We start from the raw sequence: 16,643 nt of genomic DNA on the forward strand, positions 1-16,643 counted from the left end.
CTACACTTAAATAACACTGCGCAGCAGGTAGCACATAAAACATCGTAGACACATTGTATAGAATTAACAAACGAAAGTAAAAGAAATTGTCATTCAAGTGCCTCGATTCCATGTTGATATGAATGGAAGTCTAGAGCTCTGTCCACTGCACCACATTAACACTGCAATGTGACAGTCTGTACACACGTACCAACATTTTTACTGTCGCGATGGATACGCACTGTGAGTCAATGTCAACCATGTGTTGGCAGAAACAATAATGAAGAAAGCCGCCAGGCAGTGGACCCAGGACGAAGTTGTGCATTTAATGACTTTGTGCGAGGAAAGGACTGTACAGTTACTGGACTACAGGAACTGAGATAAGAAGCAAAGTATGTTGGCAGAAAAGGCTACAGTGTTTAACACCTCCACAGAAGAAATTTTCCAGAATATTTATTTGTTAAGGTATCAGTCAAAGCAGTTTTATAACATAGGTTAATTAACAAAGAGAAACAATTGAAGTTACATTGGAAGTAGTCGTTTTGGAACTCGGAAAATTGCCATTTAACTTCACGTAATGCAACTATACGTATAGTTTTATATTATGTGATATTTATTGATTATGTTATTGTATTGGCTGTTGAAGAACAGAGCTTCAGAAGTTTGCGTGTCGTTCCCTAAGTCAATAAAAGTAAAAACGTTCAAATAAATGAATGGCTCTAAATGCTTCATTTACCAAATATCCGCCGTATTTGGCTTTTGAACGTCTGTTCGTATCAAGATGAAATTGGTGTAATGTTATTTCATCGTAATTGTTACTTAAAGTACTAAAGAGAATAAATGTACAGGTTGACAATTATTGAATTACATAAAATATCGCCATACCTTCTGAACAGTTTGCGTTAGGACGTTCAAACTGCACGGTTGACCGCGAGCATGACGGGAATCAGCGTGCGCTGTATAGTTTGTTTTAGCGACGAAGCCCGCTTACATTTCGTGACTGAGAAGTCTCTTCACCCTCTTCGGGTGACTGTGTGGAGCGCAATGTCCAGTCACGGAATAATCGGTGCGATATTCTTTGATGGCACGGTGACTGCCGAACAGAATGTGGTTTTGGAAGATGATTTCATCCCCATTATCCAAAGTGACCATGATTTCGACAAGATGTGGTTTATGCAAGACGGAGCTCTACCCCACCGAAGCAGGAGCGAGTTTTATGTCCTGGAGGAGCACTTTAGGGACCGCATTCTGGCTCTGGGGTACCCAGAGTTCAGCGGTATGGGCCTCGATTGGCCGCCATATTCTCCGGATCTGAACACGCGCGACTCCTTTCTGTGGGGCTACATTAAGGAAAAGGTGTACAGCAATAGCCCCAAAACCATTGCTGAGCTGAAAACAGCCATTCAGGTCGTCATCGACAGCAACGATGTTCCGACATTTCAGCGGGTCATGCAGAATGTCGCTATTCGTCTGCGTCACATGATCGCCAATGATGGCAGATACATCGAACGTGTCATAATCTAAATCCGAATATCTGCAGTGAAGTTTGCATCTTAAATAAAGTGTGTGCACGCTGTAGTTTGCAACTAATTTACGTATTTTTTCGTATAGTTCAATAATTGTCACTCTGCACCTGATGCTAGAAATCTTACAAGTAAACGTACCCAAGGGACACACCTCAATTTTGATCGGCTTTGAATATGTTGTAGTGTAGAGCAAAATAAGAGACACACGATTTTTTATACGTGGCCATACGGTTGTTAAGGGAGTGGAACATACCCTTGAAAAGAACTGCTTTTAATACACTAAAAATAAAAAATAAAAATAAAAAGGCGAACCACAAACAAGTTATGCAAACTGGTCACAAATTGATATTCACTCAGGGATCGCCGGAAAAAGCAGTTTTGTAAACTTTGGCTCCAATTTCGCCGCGCGGGCGAGCTGCAGCGATATAACGATATTTCTAGCTCATTTCTGATATACAGGATGTTACAAAAAGGTACGGCCAAACTTTCAGGAGACATTCCTCACACACAAATAAAGAAAAGATGTTATGTGGACATGTGTCCGGAAACGCTTAATTTCCATGTTAGAGCTCATTTTAGTTTCGTCAGTATGAACTGTACTTCCTCGATTCACCGCCAGTTGGCCCAATTGAAGGAAGGTAATGTTGACTTCGGTGCTTGTGTTGACATGCGACTCGTTGCTCTACAGTACTAGCATCACGCACATCAGTACGCAGCATCAACAGGTTAGTGTTCATCACGAACGTGGTTTTGCAGTCAGTGCAATGTTTACAAATGCGGAGTTGGCAGATGCCCATTTGATGTATGGATTAGCACGGGGCAATAGCCGTGGCGCGGTACGTTTGTGTCGAGACAGATTTCCAGAACGAAGGTGTCCCGACAGGAAGACGTTCGAAGCAATTGATCGGCGTCTTAGGGAGCACGGAACATTCCAGCCTATGACTCGCGACTGGGGAAGACCTAGAACGACGAGGACACCTGCAATGGACGAGGCAATTCTTCGTGCAGTTGATAACCCTAATGTCAGCGTCACAGAAGTTGCTGCTGTACAAGGTAACGTTGACCACGTCACTGTATGGAGAGTGCTACGGAAGAACCAGTTGTTTCCGTTCCATGTATACAGCGTGTGCAGGCACTATCAGCAGCTGGTTGGCCTCCACGGGTACACTTCTGCGAATGGTTCATCCAACAATGTGTCAATCCTCATTTCAGTGCAAATGTTCTCTTTACGGATGAGGCTTCATTCAAATGTGATCAAATTGTAAATTTTCACAATCAACATGTGTGGGCTGACGAGAATCCGCACGCAATTGTGCAATCACGTCATCAACACAGATTTTCTGTGAACGTTTGGGCAGGCATTGTTGGTGATGTCTCGATTGGGCCCCATGTTCTTCCACCTACGCTCAATGGAGCACGTTATCATGATTTCATACGGGATACTCTATCTGTGCTGCTAGAACATGTGCCTTTACAAGTACGACACAACGTGTGGTTCATGCACGATGGAGCTCCTGCACATTTCAGTCGAAGTGTTCGTACGCTTCTCAACAACAGATTCCGTGACCGATGGAGTGGTAGAGGCGGACCAATTCCATGGCCTCCACGCTCTCCTGACCTCAACCCTCCTGAAATCGTTCAAATGGCTCTGAGCACTATGGGACTCAACTGCTGAGGTCATCAGTCCCCTAGAACTTAGAACTAGTTAAACCTAACTAACCTAAGGACATCACACACATCCATACCCGAGGCAGGATTCGAACTTGCGACCGTAGCAGCAGCGCGGCTCCGGACTGGAGCGCCTAGAACCGCACGGCCACCGCGGCCGGCCTCAACCCTCCTGACTTTCATTTATGGCGGCATTTGAAAGCTCTTATCAACGCAACCCCGGTACCAAATGTAGAGACTCTTCGTGCTCGTATTGTGGATGGCTGTGATACAATACGCCATTCTCCAGGGCTGCATCAGCGCATCAGAGATTCCATGCGACGGAGGATGGATGCATGTATCCTCGCTAACGGAGGACAGTTTGAACATTTCTTGTAACAAAGTGTTTGAAGTCACGCGGGTACGTTCTGTTGCTGTGTGTTACCATTCCATGATTAATGTGATTTGAAGAGAAGTAATAAAATGAGCTCTAACATGGAAAGTAAGCGTTTCCGGACACATGTCCACATAACATATTTTCTTTCTTTGTGTGTGAGGAATGTTTCCTGAAAGTTTGGCCGTACCTTTTTGTAACTCCCTGTATACCTATTTGGAATACCACTTGATCATGTATGACTTAATTTGGTATTGACGATGCATTACGTTGTGGTGTTAGTCAAATGTCGAAATAAAAAACTGACTTGTCGGGACTTTCCTCGACAAATCTCGGTTCACCATTGTAACGTACATTAAAAACCATACAACTTTTATTTGAAGCTTTTCAACGCCATTCACTCAGAAATATTGAACTCATTTTTTTTCAGGGTGCGTTTCACCCTCTTAACGGGCGTATGGCACGAATAAAAAAATATTTCCCTTTTTTGCTATAACATATTCATAGCCAATCAAAATCGGAGTGTATCACAGGTATAGGTTTACGTGTTAATGTCACAAGTAGTCTGTGATTAACAGAAATAGATTTACCCATAATGTGTCTTGCTTGGCAATTGTGAATCCATTTATAAACAGCATGTCTACCATCTAAATGGCTGTCATCCTCCTAAAATTTCGATACTGTTGTGGTTTTTCCATCTTCAAAATCATACTGTCGCCTAAACAGGTCTTTTATCCATCAGGAACACGGTCGGTAACTTTTTTCCCCCGTCTCTAAAGGATTTACAAGTGCAGCTGTAGCACGACGCTCTTCAGTTGCAACCTTTACATTTACGCACAGAATTACGACAGAAAAATCTCACCGAAAGATTTTCTAATCTGAAGCAGTCATTCAGTTGTCGACCTTGTACACGCGATCGATCAGCTACGCGTGGATCACAGCAGATATTTGGGATTGGAGATTATGTTGCATGTTTTCTGGGCAAGGTAATCCACTCTAAGACAACAAAAGACGCACCACGAAGGAATTTTCAGAATTGGGCGGAAATCTGTATATGTGGTGTACATGCACTCGTACATAAAAACAAATGATTACAGTTGCAGAAAATATGGATGATTTATTAGAGAGAAACAACTTCAGAAATTGTGCAAGTCAGTAACGCAGGAGGACACGCAACAGCTCCGTCAATCAACGCCAAGCCGCATAACTGATTACATGAGGGGCAGAGCTGGACCAACGCGTTACTGACTTGCTCAATCTATGAAGCTCTTTCTCTTGAATAAATCATCCAATTTTTCTGAAATTGTAATCACTTGTTTGTACATGTACATCACATCTACCAGGTTCCGTCCCATTCGGATAATTCCTTCATGATACGTCGTCTTTGTTGCCTAGAGTATAACCGCTTTTAATTTCGATGCTGGCCCCGTAATTAGTTTTCGAGAAAACCGCGGCTGAACGACGCCCTAGTCGTATCCGACAAAGCGACATTTTTTTTTTTTTACGGATCAGACCAGGGAGAGTACGTTGCACCCGGATATGGCCCCAAATAAACACCTCACCGCAGCTGGGGGCGGCATTCAGGCGGGTTAATAGCCTCTACCGCTCGCCCAGCCCACCCCACTGCCACTGATTATAGATATTCACCGCGGCGGGGCAGTGTGTACGGACAAAAGAATTGACGAAATAACGGCGAGTGGATTCGGTGCGCGCGACGAGAGGGGGGGGGGGGGGGGGGAAATCGAGCGCTTTTTAACTAATTGCGGCGGAATAGTTTCATAAATCGACGCGCCGGTTAGCCGGGGGAACTGAATAGCGGCGGCTGCGCCAGTGCAATTTCTGCCGCTATTTCCCCTGACTGCCCGGGCCGCGTAATTCCGTTCGGTGAACCCGCCAACAATGGCCGCTTTGGAGTAAATACCGAACCCTCCCTATTGTTCCCTCCGAATTAATACCGCGGCGGGGAGACAGTGGCGGCGCTTTGAAGACCTCCTGCAGCCCGGCAGCCAGTGTCTACACTCGCGCCCAGCCGCCGGAAGCTGATGCGACTTTATTGCTAGTACAGGGGAGGCGGGAGCGGCTTCCTAACACATCAGACACGAGAGAGGCGGGTCGCAGCTAGGGACGGAAATTACGCACCTAATGGTTTGTTTAAACCGTAATTGCACTCCCCCATATGAGTGGTTGGGATGTCCGAAACTCATTTCAGTACCCTTCAGCCGAGAAAATATTTTGAAATATACAATACTTACTGTACCGGTACCGTAAAACTGGGCAACTTTGTGACGCTTCTATCACTTTATGTAACGCAACATTATAAAAGTATTTACTGTGACATTTAATTTCCACTTATATGGGGTTATATAACATTTATCCTTTAATATTGATAGAAACAACGGTTTTGTATGCAGTTAGATATTAGGGATGTGAAATATTAACTGTCAAAAAGTCACCCAGCAGTTCCGGACCACGTTGTGACTCGAAGTCTAAGACAGGAAAAAGAGACTTAAATTTATCTTTCGCGAACGACGCGCTAACCCTGAGTATCTTTATGACATACAGCAATAACTTCGTTACAAATTATTGCGAATTTTGTTTTATCCATATAAAGACAAGCATTTGTCACAAATTTGCCCAATTTGGTGACATTTATTTTCTAATTTCCTTTAACTCCACGTACTTACAGTCCTATCCTCACTGAAACAAAATAAGAAAGGAAGGAAGATCTACATTAAGCAAGGGGATTAAACAATACTTTCATTACACTTATTTACGCGTCTGTTCGATGGAAACGACTGAGAAAAAAAAAAACACCTCACAAAAAATCCACACAATATCCTCAAAGCAAGGTTATTAGTACAAACTGTGAGTCACTTTCTTAAAAGTTGTAAGGTTTAAGGAAAAACAATAATACATTTAATACAATATTCTGCGGCACTGTATGTTATACACCGACGGAAAAAATCGCAACACTAAAAGAAAAATATGGTGTCACCGCCAGACACCACACTTGCTAGGTGGTAGCTTAAATCGGCCGCGGTCCGTATTAGTACATGTCGGACCCGCGTGTCGCCACTGTCAGGATCGCAGACCGAGCGCCACCACAAGGCAGGTCTAGAGAGACTGACTAGCACTCGCCCCAGTTGTACGACGACATTGCTAGCGACTACACTGACGAAGCCTTTCTCTCATTTGCCGAGAGACAGTTAGAATAGCCTTCAGCTAAGTTAATGGCTACGACCTAGCAAGGCGCCATTTGTACCATTGCATGTATCTCAAGATAGTCTCACTTGTATCATCAAGAATGCTGTGTACCAAAGGACAATATAAAAGTTAAGTGTTCTAGTAGCTACGTTCTTTTCTTCATCACATTCATTACGAATCCTGTTCCAGACTTAACGCCAGACGGCGTGAGTTGACGCGTGCCCTTTCGGCTACTTCACTGTGGACTGGCTGCCTTAAGAGTCCACTACAATGGCGACGAGTCTCAAAAGGGACTTTAGCGTTCGTATTGTATTAATTTGCTTGTGTCATGGCTTCGCCACATTCTCCAGATGTACTGTCCGAATTTTATCGCTTGCAGAATCAGCAGACGCAGGCCTTATTGGATGCCCTTGGACAGCTCGTCCAGGGTCAACGTGCGCTGCAAAACGATGCGGCCGCCGACGCTTCATCGCTACCGCAGCCACACCATGCTGTTGCACCTCAATTTAGGCCCTACGAGGCGGCCAACGAGACATGGCCGGAATGGTCCCGACAATTTGGATTTCATCTCGCCGCCTACGGAATTCAAGGTAATGAGCGGCAGCCGTTTTTGCTTTCGTGTGTAGGTGTGTCCACCTACCGAGTGATAGTGAAATTGTTTCCCCGACGCGACGTAGCAACTCTGTCATACGAAGAAATTTTGTCTGCTTTAGATGCCTATTTCAAGGAAACAGTAAATGTCGTTGCAAAAAGGTATACGTTCTTTCGTACAAAACGTACGGCCGGTCAAACTAATCGGGAGTGGGTTGCAACTTTGCAAGGACTTACTAGGGAGTGTGCATTTGAATGTGACTGTGGACTCCCTTATTCAGATACTATGGTGCGTGATGCAATAGCACAGAACGTGTCTGATGTTCGCATACGGGAACAGATTTTGAAACTAGTTAATCCCTCCCTTCAACAAGTGAAAGACATATTAGATAGGCAAGACACACTTGACTTTGCTCAGGAATCATTTGAAACTCCGCCAGCAGTGTGTCGCATTAACCGGCCTGCCGGGCGCGCTGCGCAGACCTGTAAACAGCCTTCGCGCACGTCCGCACCGCCACGTGTCCCGCGAAAGCAAGCAAAGGCAGTGAAATCATGCCCGCGGTGTGCAACTAGACATTCGCGTGAGAATTGCCCGTCACGCCAAGCTATTTGCTTTTTCTGTAATAAGAAAGGGCATGTTCAAAGTGTTTGCCAGAAAAAGCTCAGATCAGACACTCACAACCATTCCAGGCCCTTTGCTTCGCGCCGGAATCGAATCAAGGACACTCGGGCTCGGGAACCTTCGCCCATGGACATTCATGTAGTTACTGCCACTCCGCCCAGTGTTCCTCTCGCTAACAGTGACTGTGTTCGTCCCACAAAACGTGTGCGTCGACGTCGACGGAAGTCCCGTCATGTCGCGCGTGATTCTGTTCCAGTGTCTGTTCGAGTTGCACAAAACAGTCGCTCTTGTCGTCAGCAGGACAATAAACTTTTTGTAGACTTGGACTTTGAAGGCAAAGTGATCCCATTCCAGCTCGATACCGGAGCTGCAGTTTCATTGCTCAATCACGCCACGTACAAACAACTGGGCAAACCTCCGTTGCGTGCCGCAAATGTTAAGCTAACTACATATTCAGGTCACAAGATCCCTGTGTTAGGACAGTGCACTCTTCTTGCTACATACAAGGGGCAAACAAAACTTGTGTCTTTTTACGTTCTTCGTTCTTCTTCGGCAGTGAACTTGTTTGGTTTAGATTCAATTCAGTTGTTTAACTTGTCTATCGTCAATCAGGTCCTATCAGTGAATCAGACTGTGCCTTCAGCCAGTGTTTCTAGTCTATGTGAAGAATTTGCAGACATTTTTGCACCGGGCCTTGGTTACGCTAAGAACTGTGAAGCACATTTGGAACTGAAAGTCAACGCGCAACCGAAATTTTTCCGAGCGCGCAATGTTCCCCACGCATTGCGTGATGAGGTCGCCAGAACATTACACGATTTAGAATCACAAGGTGTCATTGAACGTGTGCAGGCTTCTCTCTGGGCCTCACCCTTAGTAATTTTGCCTGTTGCTGAGGATAAAGCATTCGATTCTTCCGAACTTGCTTGCATGTTCATTGATTCGGAAACCGATGCTGTGGTCGACTCGTTTCCGATTGATTTTCGTCGTGTAGCTACAGCCACAGCTGCTGACCCTGTCCTTGCTACTGTTTTGCGTTTTGTTACTACGCAATGGCCCTTGTCGAAGTCACGGATCGAGGATCCATTGGTTCGCCGATTTTTTGCTCACACGGAGAGACTTTTTGTACGACGTGGTGTTTTGTTGTTGCGTTCTGATAATGATCAGTCCAGAGTCGTGGTCCCACGTTCGTTACAGTCCTCTGTCTTACGGCTTCTTCACCAAGGACATTGGGGTATAGTGCGCATGAAACAACTTGCTCGTCAGCACTGTACTTGGTTCGGAATCGATGCTGCGATTATGGGTATGTGCTCTTCTTGCCTGGCGTGTGCCGAACAACAATCCGCGCCGCCGCGGAAATTCTTTGCATGGCCGAAAGCCACTTCCCCTTGGCAACGCTTGCACATAGATTTTGCCGGTCCATTCTGGAATGCTCGATGGTTGGTTGTGGTCGATTCTTTCAGTAATTTCCCTTTGTTGTCCGGATGTCTTCCACGACGTCTTCTGCCACCATCCAGGCTTATCTGCTATTTTTTGCATTGAAGGTCTTCCACAGACTATTGTTTCTGACAATGGTCCACAATTCATGTCTGCCGAATTTCAGTCATTCTGCAAGGCCAATGGTATTCAACATCTGACATCCGCGCCGATTTCGCCTCAGTCGAACGGTGCCGCTGAACGATTGGTCCGGACTTTCAAGTCACAGATGTTGAAGTTGAAAGAGTCGCATTCTCGGGAGGACGCGTTGTTGCTCTTTTTGTCTTCGTATCGCTCTCAGCCCCGAGATGGTCGCTCGCCGGCTGAATTGCTCCATGGTCGTCCTCATCGAACCTTGATGTCTTTGCTGCATCCGCCGCATCAGTTTCCTGTGCAGCGGCAGACTCCTGCTTTTGCTCCTGGCGACGTTGTATTTTATCGCAACTATCGAGGTTCACGGCGTTGGCTCGCAGGGCGCATTCTTCGCTGCCTCAGCCGCGCGATGTATTTGGTTTTGGGGGCCTCTGGTGAGGTGCGTCGGCATCTCAATCAGCTGCGCCTCTGCCGTCGCCTGGGTTCTGCCGCTCCCCGTCTGCTTTCAGCGACGGTGCCGTCCGGTCAGCGCCCTGGGGACCCATCTACTGGCTCGCCTCATCCGCAGGTGTTACCGACGATGCCTTCCATTTTGCCTCATGGCGTCGCGCCGCCGCCGCAGCCGCCGCCGGCGCCGCCCGTAGTGGACGCTTCGCTGCAGCCGCCAAGCGCCTCCCTGGGTCACGCGCCGCCGCTCGCTTCCCGTGACCAGCTGTCCTCCGCCATGGAACTCTTGCCCGCTCCGGACCAGATGTCGTCGCGCGTCGGATACCCCGACGCATTGGAGGTCGACCCTTCGGCCCCTCCTGTCTCATTACGGGCGCATACACCGCGTGTTGACGTGCACCCTGGACTAGGTTTTCAGGCGTTTCCTAGCTCCTCTCGGACCGAATGGCAGGGTGCGGGTGGCACAGCCTCGCCTGTTGTTAGGCTCCCCACCCCATCGCATACGTCAACATGGGGTCCTCCACACGGCGGGCGGAAGCCTTATCACACGACCGTTCGCCGATTTGCGGGGGAGGAATGTGGTGTCACTGCCAGACACCACACTTGCAAGGTGGTAGCTTAAATCGGCCGCGGTCCATATTAGTACATGTCGGACCCGCGTGTCGCCACTGTCAGGATCGCAGACCGAGCGCCACCACAAGGCAGGTCTAGAGAGACTGACTAGCACTCGCCCCAGTTGTACGACGACATTGCTAGCGACTACACTGACGAAGCCTTTCTCTCATTTGCCGAGAGACAGTTAGAATAGCCTTCAGCTAAGTTAATGGCTACGACCTAGCAAGGCGCCATTTGTACCATTGCATGTATCTCAAGATAGTCTCGCTTGTATCATCAAGAATGCTGTATACCAAAGGACAATATAAAAGTTAAGTGTTCTAGTAGCTACGTTCTTTTCTTCATCACATTCATTACGAATCCTGTTCCAGACTTAACGCCAGACGGCGTGAGTTGACGCGTGCCCTTTCGGCTACTTCACTGTGGACTGGCTGCCTTAACAGTCCACTACAAAAAAAAAGTCAAATATTGAAATTTCGGGAATACATTTGTCTAGGTAACCCATTTAAGTGATTAACATTGCAAGATCACAGGTCAATGCAAGTGTGAGATAAGCCACTGCACATGTGAAGTGCTGGTACCACAATAATCGGTTTAACCGTCAGAATAGTGAATGCAAGCATGCAAACGTGCGTGCGGTGTGTTGTACAGATCCCGGGTGTCGGTGTCTGTACCCATCCAAAAGGTCTGATCAGATTTTGGGTGAGAAGTGTAGAATGGGCGTCTGGCACTGTCATGCAGCGACAAAACTCCTCTAGATGTCAGAAGGCCACGTCGCTGGTTCTGTACTGGACGTGGATTTTTAGGCAGGATGGCGCAGCGCAATAAGTGACTGCGATCGTTGGTGTTCCTTGCTGCCTAAACTAGACTAACAACACGCCATGTCTATCCTGAATTACGACTTCCTTACTAGGTACGGTGTGGATACTCCTACACCACAGAGCATTAGACGATGCCAAGAACAATTCCGAGAAACAGATTGTTTGTGTTAAGGCAAATCGCCGGGACGTCCCCGAGTGTCTGACACAGACGTGGAACGCATCCACCACAGTTTCACGAGGAGTCCGTACAAATCCGTTCGCCGTGCAGCTCGACAGCTCAACATGCCCCCGATGTCCGTCTGGCGTGCGTTGCGTCGACGATTACACATCAAACCATACAATGTGCGGGAATTGCTGGCCGGGGTTGCCGAGGGGTTCTAGGCGCTACAGTCTGGAACCGCGCGACCGCTACTGTCGCAGGTTCGAATCCTGCCTTGGGCATGGATGTGTGTGATAGGTTTAAGTATTTCTACGTTCTAGGGGACTGATGACCTCAGAAGTTAAGTCCTATAGTGCTCAGATGCATTTGAAGCATTTTGTGTGGGAATTTTTAAATTAAAGGATTACTAAACGATGGATCGGTCGCACTGGACCAAACGATTCAGCCTTACATTACTGCCCTCCAAGGTCACCAGACTTGACTGTATGTGATCATTTCTTGTGGGGGTTTATAAAAGACTCTGTTTATGTGCCTCCTTTATCAACTACAATAAACGAACTGAGACATTGCATAACAGCGGCTGTGGAAGCTGTAACTCAAGACATGCTCGCTGGAGAGTGGTTGTTGTTGTTGTGGTCTTCAGTCCTGAGACTGAGCTCTCCATGCTACTCTATCCTGTGCAAGCTTCTTCATCTCCCAGTACCTACTGCAACCTACATCCTTCTGAATCTGCTTAGTGTATGCATCTCTTGGTCTCCCCCTACGATTTTTACCCCCCACGCTGCCCTCCAATACTAAATTGGTGATCCCTTGATGCCTCAGAACATGTCCTACCAAACGATCCCTTCTTCTGGTCAAGTTGTGCCACAAACTCCTCTTCTCCCCAATCCTATTCAGTACCTCCTCATTAGTTACGTGATCTAGCCATCTAATCTTCAGCATTCTTCTGTAGCACCACATTTCGAAAGCTTCTATTCTCTTCTTGTCCAAACCATTTATCGTCCATGTTTCACTTCCATACATGGCTACACTCCATACAAATACTTTCAGAAAAGACTTTCTCACACTTAAATCTATACTCGATGTTAACAAATTTCTCTTCTTCAGAAACGCTTTCCTTGCCATTGCCAGTCTACATTTTATATCCTCTCTACTTCGACCATCATCAGTTATTTTGCTCCCCAAATAGCAAAACTCCTTTACTACTTTAAGTGTCTCATTTACTAATCTAATTCCCTCAGCATCACCCGACTTAATTCGACTACATTCCATTATCCTCGTTTTGCTTTTGTTGATAAGAAACCACTCCTGCAGAGTGGTAAGAGTCCGCAGCTCGTGGTCGTGCGGTAGTGTTCTCGCTTCCCACGCCCGGGTTCCGGGGTTCGATTCCCGGCGGGGTTAGGGATTTTCTCTGCCTCGTGATGACTGGGTGTTGTGTGATGTCCTTAGGTTAGTTAGGTTTAAGTAGTTCTAAGTTATAGGGGACTGATGACCATAGATGTTAAGTCCCATAGTGCTCAGAGCCATTTGAACCATTTGAAGAGTGGTAAGAATTTGAATACCGCATTGACATACGCCGTGCATTTCAAAGGGGGCTTATTGAACACCTATGGAAAGGTCTGAAAAAAAGAAAAAAAAAAGCTTTTAGTGTGGGATCCTGTCCATTCGTCTCTTATAGGGTGGCTAGGAAGTTGTTTTCTCGGATAGCTAGACAAAAAATGGTTCAAATGGCTCTGAGCACTATGGGACTCAACTGCTGTGGTCATTAGTCCCCTAGAACTTAGAACTACTTAAACCTAACTAACCTAAGGACATCACACACATCCATGCCCGAGGCAGGATTCGAACCTGCGACCGTAGCAGTCGCACGGTTCCTGACTGCGCGCCTAGAACCGCGAGACCACCGCGGCCGGCATAGCTAGACAATATACAAGCAAATCATATTAATATAGTTTATTACAGTAATTGAATTGACAAAATTTCGTATTTACGACGAGTTGTCGCAGGCAGTTGGTGACATGCAAATAATCAATGTCGTTCTGTGTATACAATGTCCATGCAAGTGAATCACACAGCTTCATATGGATCACAAGTCGCGGCTCTTCCTGGTCCTCTCTTCTAGTGTCCGGTTTACCAGTGTGGCCGCCGCCAGGCGGCGCGTCGCTTTTGTTCTCTTCGTGCAGGGGCCCCTCCTGTCATGGTGCAATCCTAGTCAGCGTGCTGCTGGCTGACGTAATCTCTCTGCTGCATCGTTCTTGACCTTCGTGCAGGCGCTTGTCGCTACGCCGGGACATTTTGAGTTTCCCGTCGGTCGAAAAACAAAATTCATTGTATACGTTTATTAGTTTCAGAAGTATAGACGTGCCAAATCCGTTGATTCTTTTTTACACACCGTGCATTAGTAACAGGTGACTGTTACAGCATACATTATTTCATAAAAATATTAAGACAGTCGTAGCGCTCAAATTATATCTATATAGCGTGGATAAAATAAAGAAGAATCGCTTTCAGTCATAATTACGGCTGTGACTGAAGGCGATTGTCCTTTATTTTAAGAAAGTAACACAGTCACGGAAGAAACAGTGACAGGAATGGATAAAATTATGTAAAGTGGATAACTTTCAGTAAGGTATTAAGAGTGCAAAGGGAATAGCACCGTTAAACGCACGGGAGAGAGAAGGGGAGGGAGAACAAGGGGGTTAGAAAGAGAGAGAGAGAGATGGAGGGGAAGACAGGCAGGGGGAGAGAGGGGGAGGGAGAGAGGGAGGGGAGAGAGAGGGTGAGGGAGGAAGGGAGCAGATTGGTGGGGACAATACAGTGAACGCCACTAGAAGGGAGAGAAACCGCCTAATGATGTTATGGAAGAAGAACGAGGTGTCGATAAGGAAGACACAGACGGTCAGGTATTGGAGTGAGTGTTGGCAGAGGTTTGCGAGGCTGCAGAGGGCGGAGCTGCGCTCACCTGATGATGAAGGCGGCGGCGACGTTTCGGACCCTGGGACACCTCAGCAGCGCGACGACGGTCAGCAGGTTGCCCAGCACGCCCACCACGAGGATCGTGATGGTCGCCACCGCCGCGAACGTGAGCAGCGGCCGCGGGAAGCTGCTGGCACACACCACACGCCACCGCGTGAGCTGCCGTGTTCTCACCTCGTGAGGTGTGTCACTGCATGCACAGGTACAAGCGAGAGGGGCGACTGGAGGAGAATGGAGCAAGCAGGTATCATAATACGACGTATTACGGCTGAATACCTGGGCACTTAATGACAGGGTTCCCCCGGATACAAACAGTAGGCACGCACTTGGCGGAAGGCACATATACAACACGGCCACCGTTCGTATGAAGGGGGCCATCAGTACCGCTGCACATCAATGTCTGTAGACCTTCAAAAATCCCCGGCGTGTTCAGAACGCACTGACAATCATCCACAATGTCAAACGATAGGGTTCTAGAGACCTTGTCAAGTCTCAGACATCTATGGCGTATGTATGCAGACTAAAGCAATGAATGAAAATCTGTACCAAGGCTGGGATTCGAACATGGCTCTCTTGCTCACTAGGCAGATGCGCTATCCATTACGCCTTCTTGGCACAGACGATTTGGCCACTCGAACGAGTTTGGGGGGAATACGAAGTGGGGTGAGGCGTGGATGGGAATGTGGATTAAGGAAGAGGAATGATAGGTACTTGTGCAAAGCCACTGTGTCAGGGTGGCGTAGTGGTTCGTCCAGTGAGCAGCAGACACGGGTTCGAATCCCGACCTTCATACACTTTTCATTTGGCGCTTCAGTATGCTTATACACACCCACAATGTGTTACCAGAGTTGATCGGCATAGCCAACAGGGCTGGAATACACCAACGTGTCGATGTCTGGGAAAGGTGACCAAGTGAAAGATTTGCTGTAATGTGTCTGCCGTCAAGGGCACATCTGTACTCTGTCATAACGTGTTCTTTACTCAGTCGTGATACGTCAAACCAGGGAAGCCACTGGTTCCTCGAGCGGTGTCTGACAGGATTATATGCTTGTTTCCTTGTCCTCTAATCAAAAAATGGTTCTGAGCACTATGGGACTCAACTGCTGAGGTCATTAGTCCCCTAGAACTTAGAACTAGTTAAACCTAACTAACCTAAGGACATCACACACATCCATGCCCGAGGCAGGATTCGAACCTGCGACCGTAGCGGTCTCGCGGTTCCAGACTGCAGCGCCAGAACCGCGCGGCCACTTCGGCCGGCCCTTGTCCTCTAATCGCTCCTTTCTGTTGAACCTATAATGTCAAACACTCCCCAGAATAAAATGATACCAGCAAACTTCAAGGGTGAAATGTAACATGATCACAGAGAAAACTAGTAGATATAAGAAAGTCTTTAATAACAATGTTTTTTTTTTTTGTTTATTGGCCGGTTTCGACCTACAGGTTCTGGGCACAATTAAAGGGACGCGAGAAAAAATTGTTCCTGAGTTAACATCTCTTGTGATGGACAACGCGACCAGCAAGTTATCACGAGACAGTATCTGTTGCACAGTTGAGTTTATCCCATACTGTCAACGTTACATTTTCATTGTACTGCGTTATTTGACTGGAATAAACGTGTTCCAATAAACTACCATCGTTTCCCAGGTTTGGCTGATCTCAGGGTAGGGCCAATGACAGATACATGTGCTGATGATCGTTTAGGTTAAAACCTCTCATAAGACAAAAGGAAAAAATTTGCGATTAGAAACTTCAAGGGATTGTAGAATGTAAATGGTTTCTTGAGGTACAAATTAAGGATAGGAGCTTTTGTGTACCAAAGCCCAAGACTGACGGAATGAATATAAATGGAGTACTTAAGTACTGGTACTTAAAACCATGCACTTACACGAAACAAAAACGTGTGAATTCGTAAGGGACCAAACTGCTGAGGTCATCGGTCCCTAGACTTACATACTACTTAAACTAACTTATGCTAAGAATAAGAGGGAGGACTCGAACCTCCGGCGCGAGGGGCCGCACAATCAGTGACAAGGCGCCTCTAGCTGCTCGGTCACTGCACGCGGCACTTACACGCACATCTATCAAAGATACG

At 46.9% G+C, this 16,643-nt stretch overlaps 1 protein-coding gene across 1 annotated transcript in view; it reads right to left on the reverse strand.

Annotated features, from left to right (window-relative positions):
* LOC126210350 (G-protein coupled receptor moody) overlaps positions 1–16,643 on the reverse strand; it is a 491,669-nt gene that overhangs the window by 97,160 nt on the left and 377,866 nt on the right. The window contains exon 5 of the mRNA XM_049939564.1: positions 14,535–14,675. Within this exon, the coding sequence (XP_049795521.1) occupies positions 14,535–14,675 (141 nt within the window). The remainder of the gene's footprint in view (positions 1–14,534; positions 14,676–16,643) is intronic.

This window comes from Schistocerca nitens, chromosome 10 (genome assembly GCF_023898315.1).
Source record: "Schistocerca nitens isolate TAMUIC-IGC-003100 chromosome 10, iqSchNite1.1, whole genome shotgun sequence".
Taxonomy (NCBI): Eukaryota; Metazoa; Arthropoda; class Insecta; order Orthoptera; family Acrididae; genus Schistocerca; species Schistocerca nitens.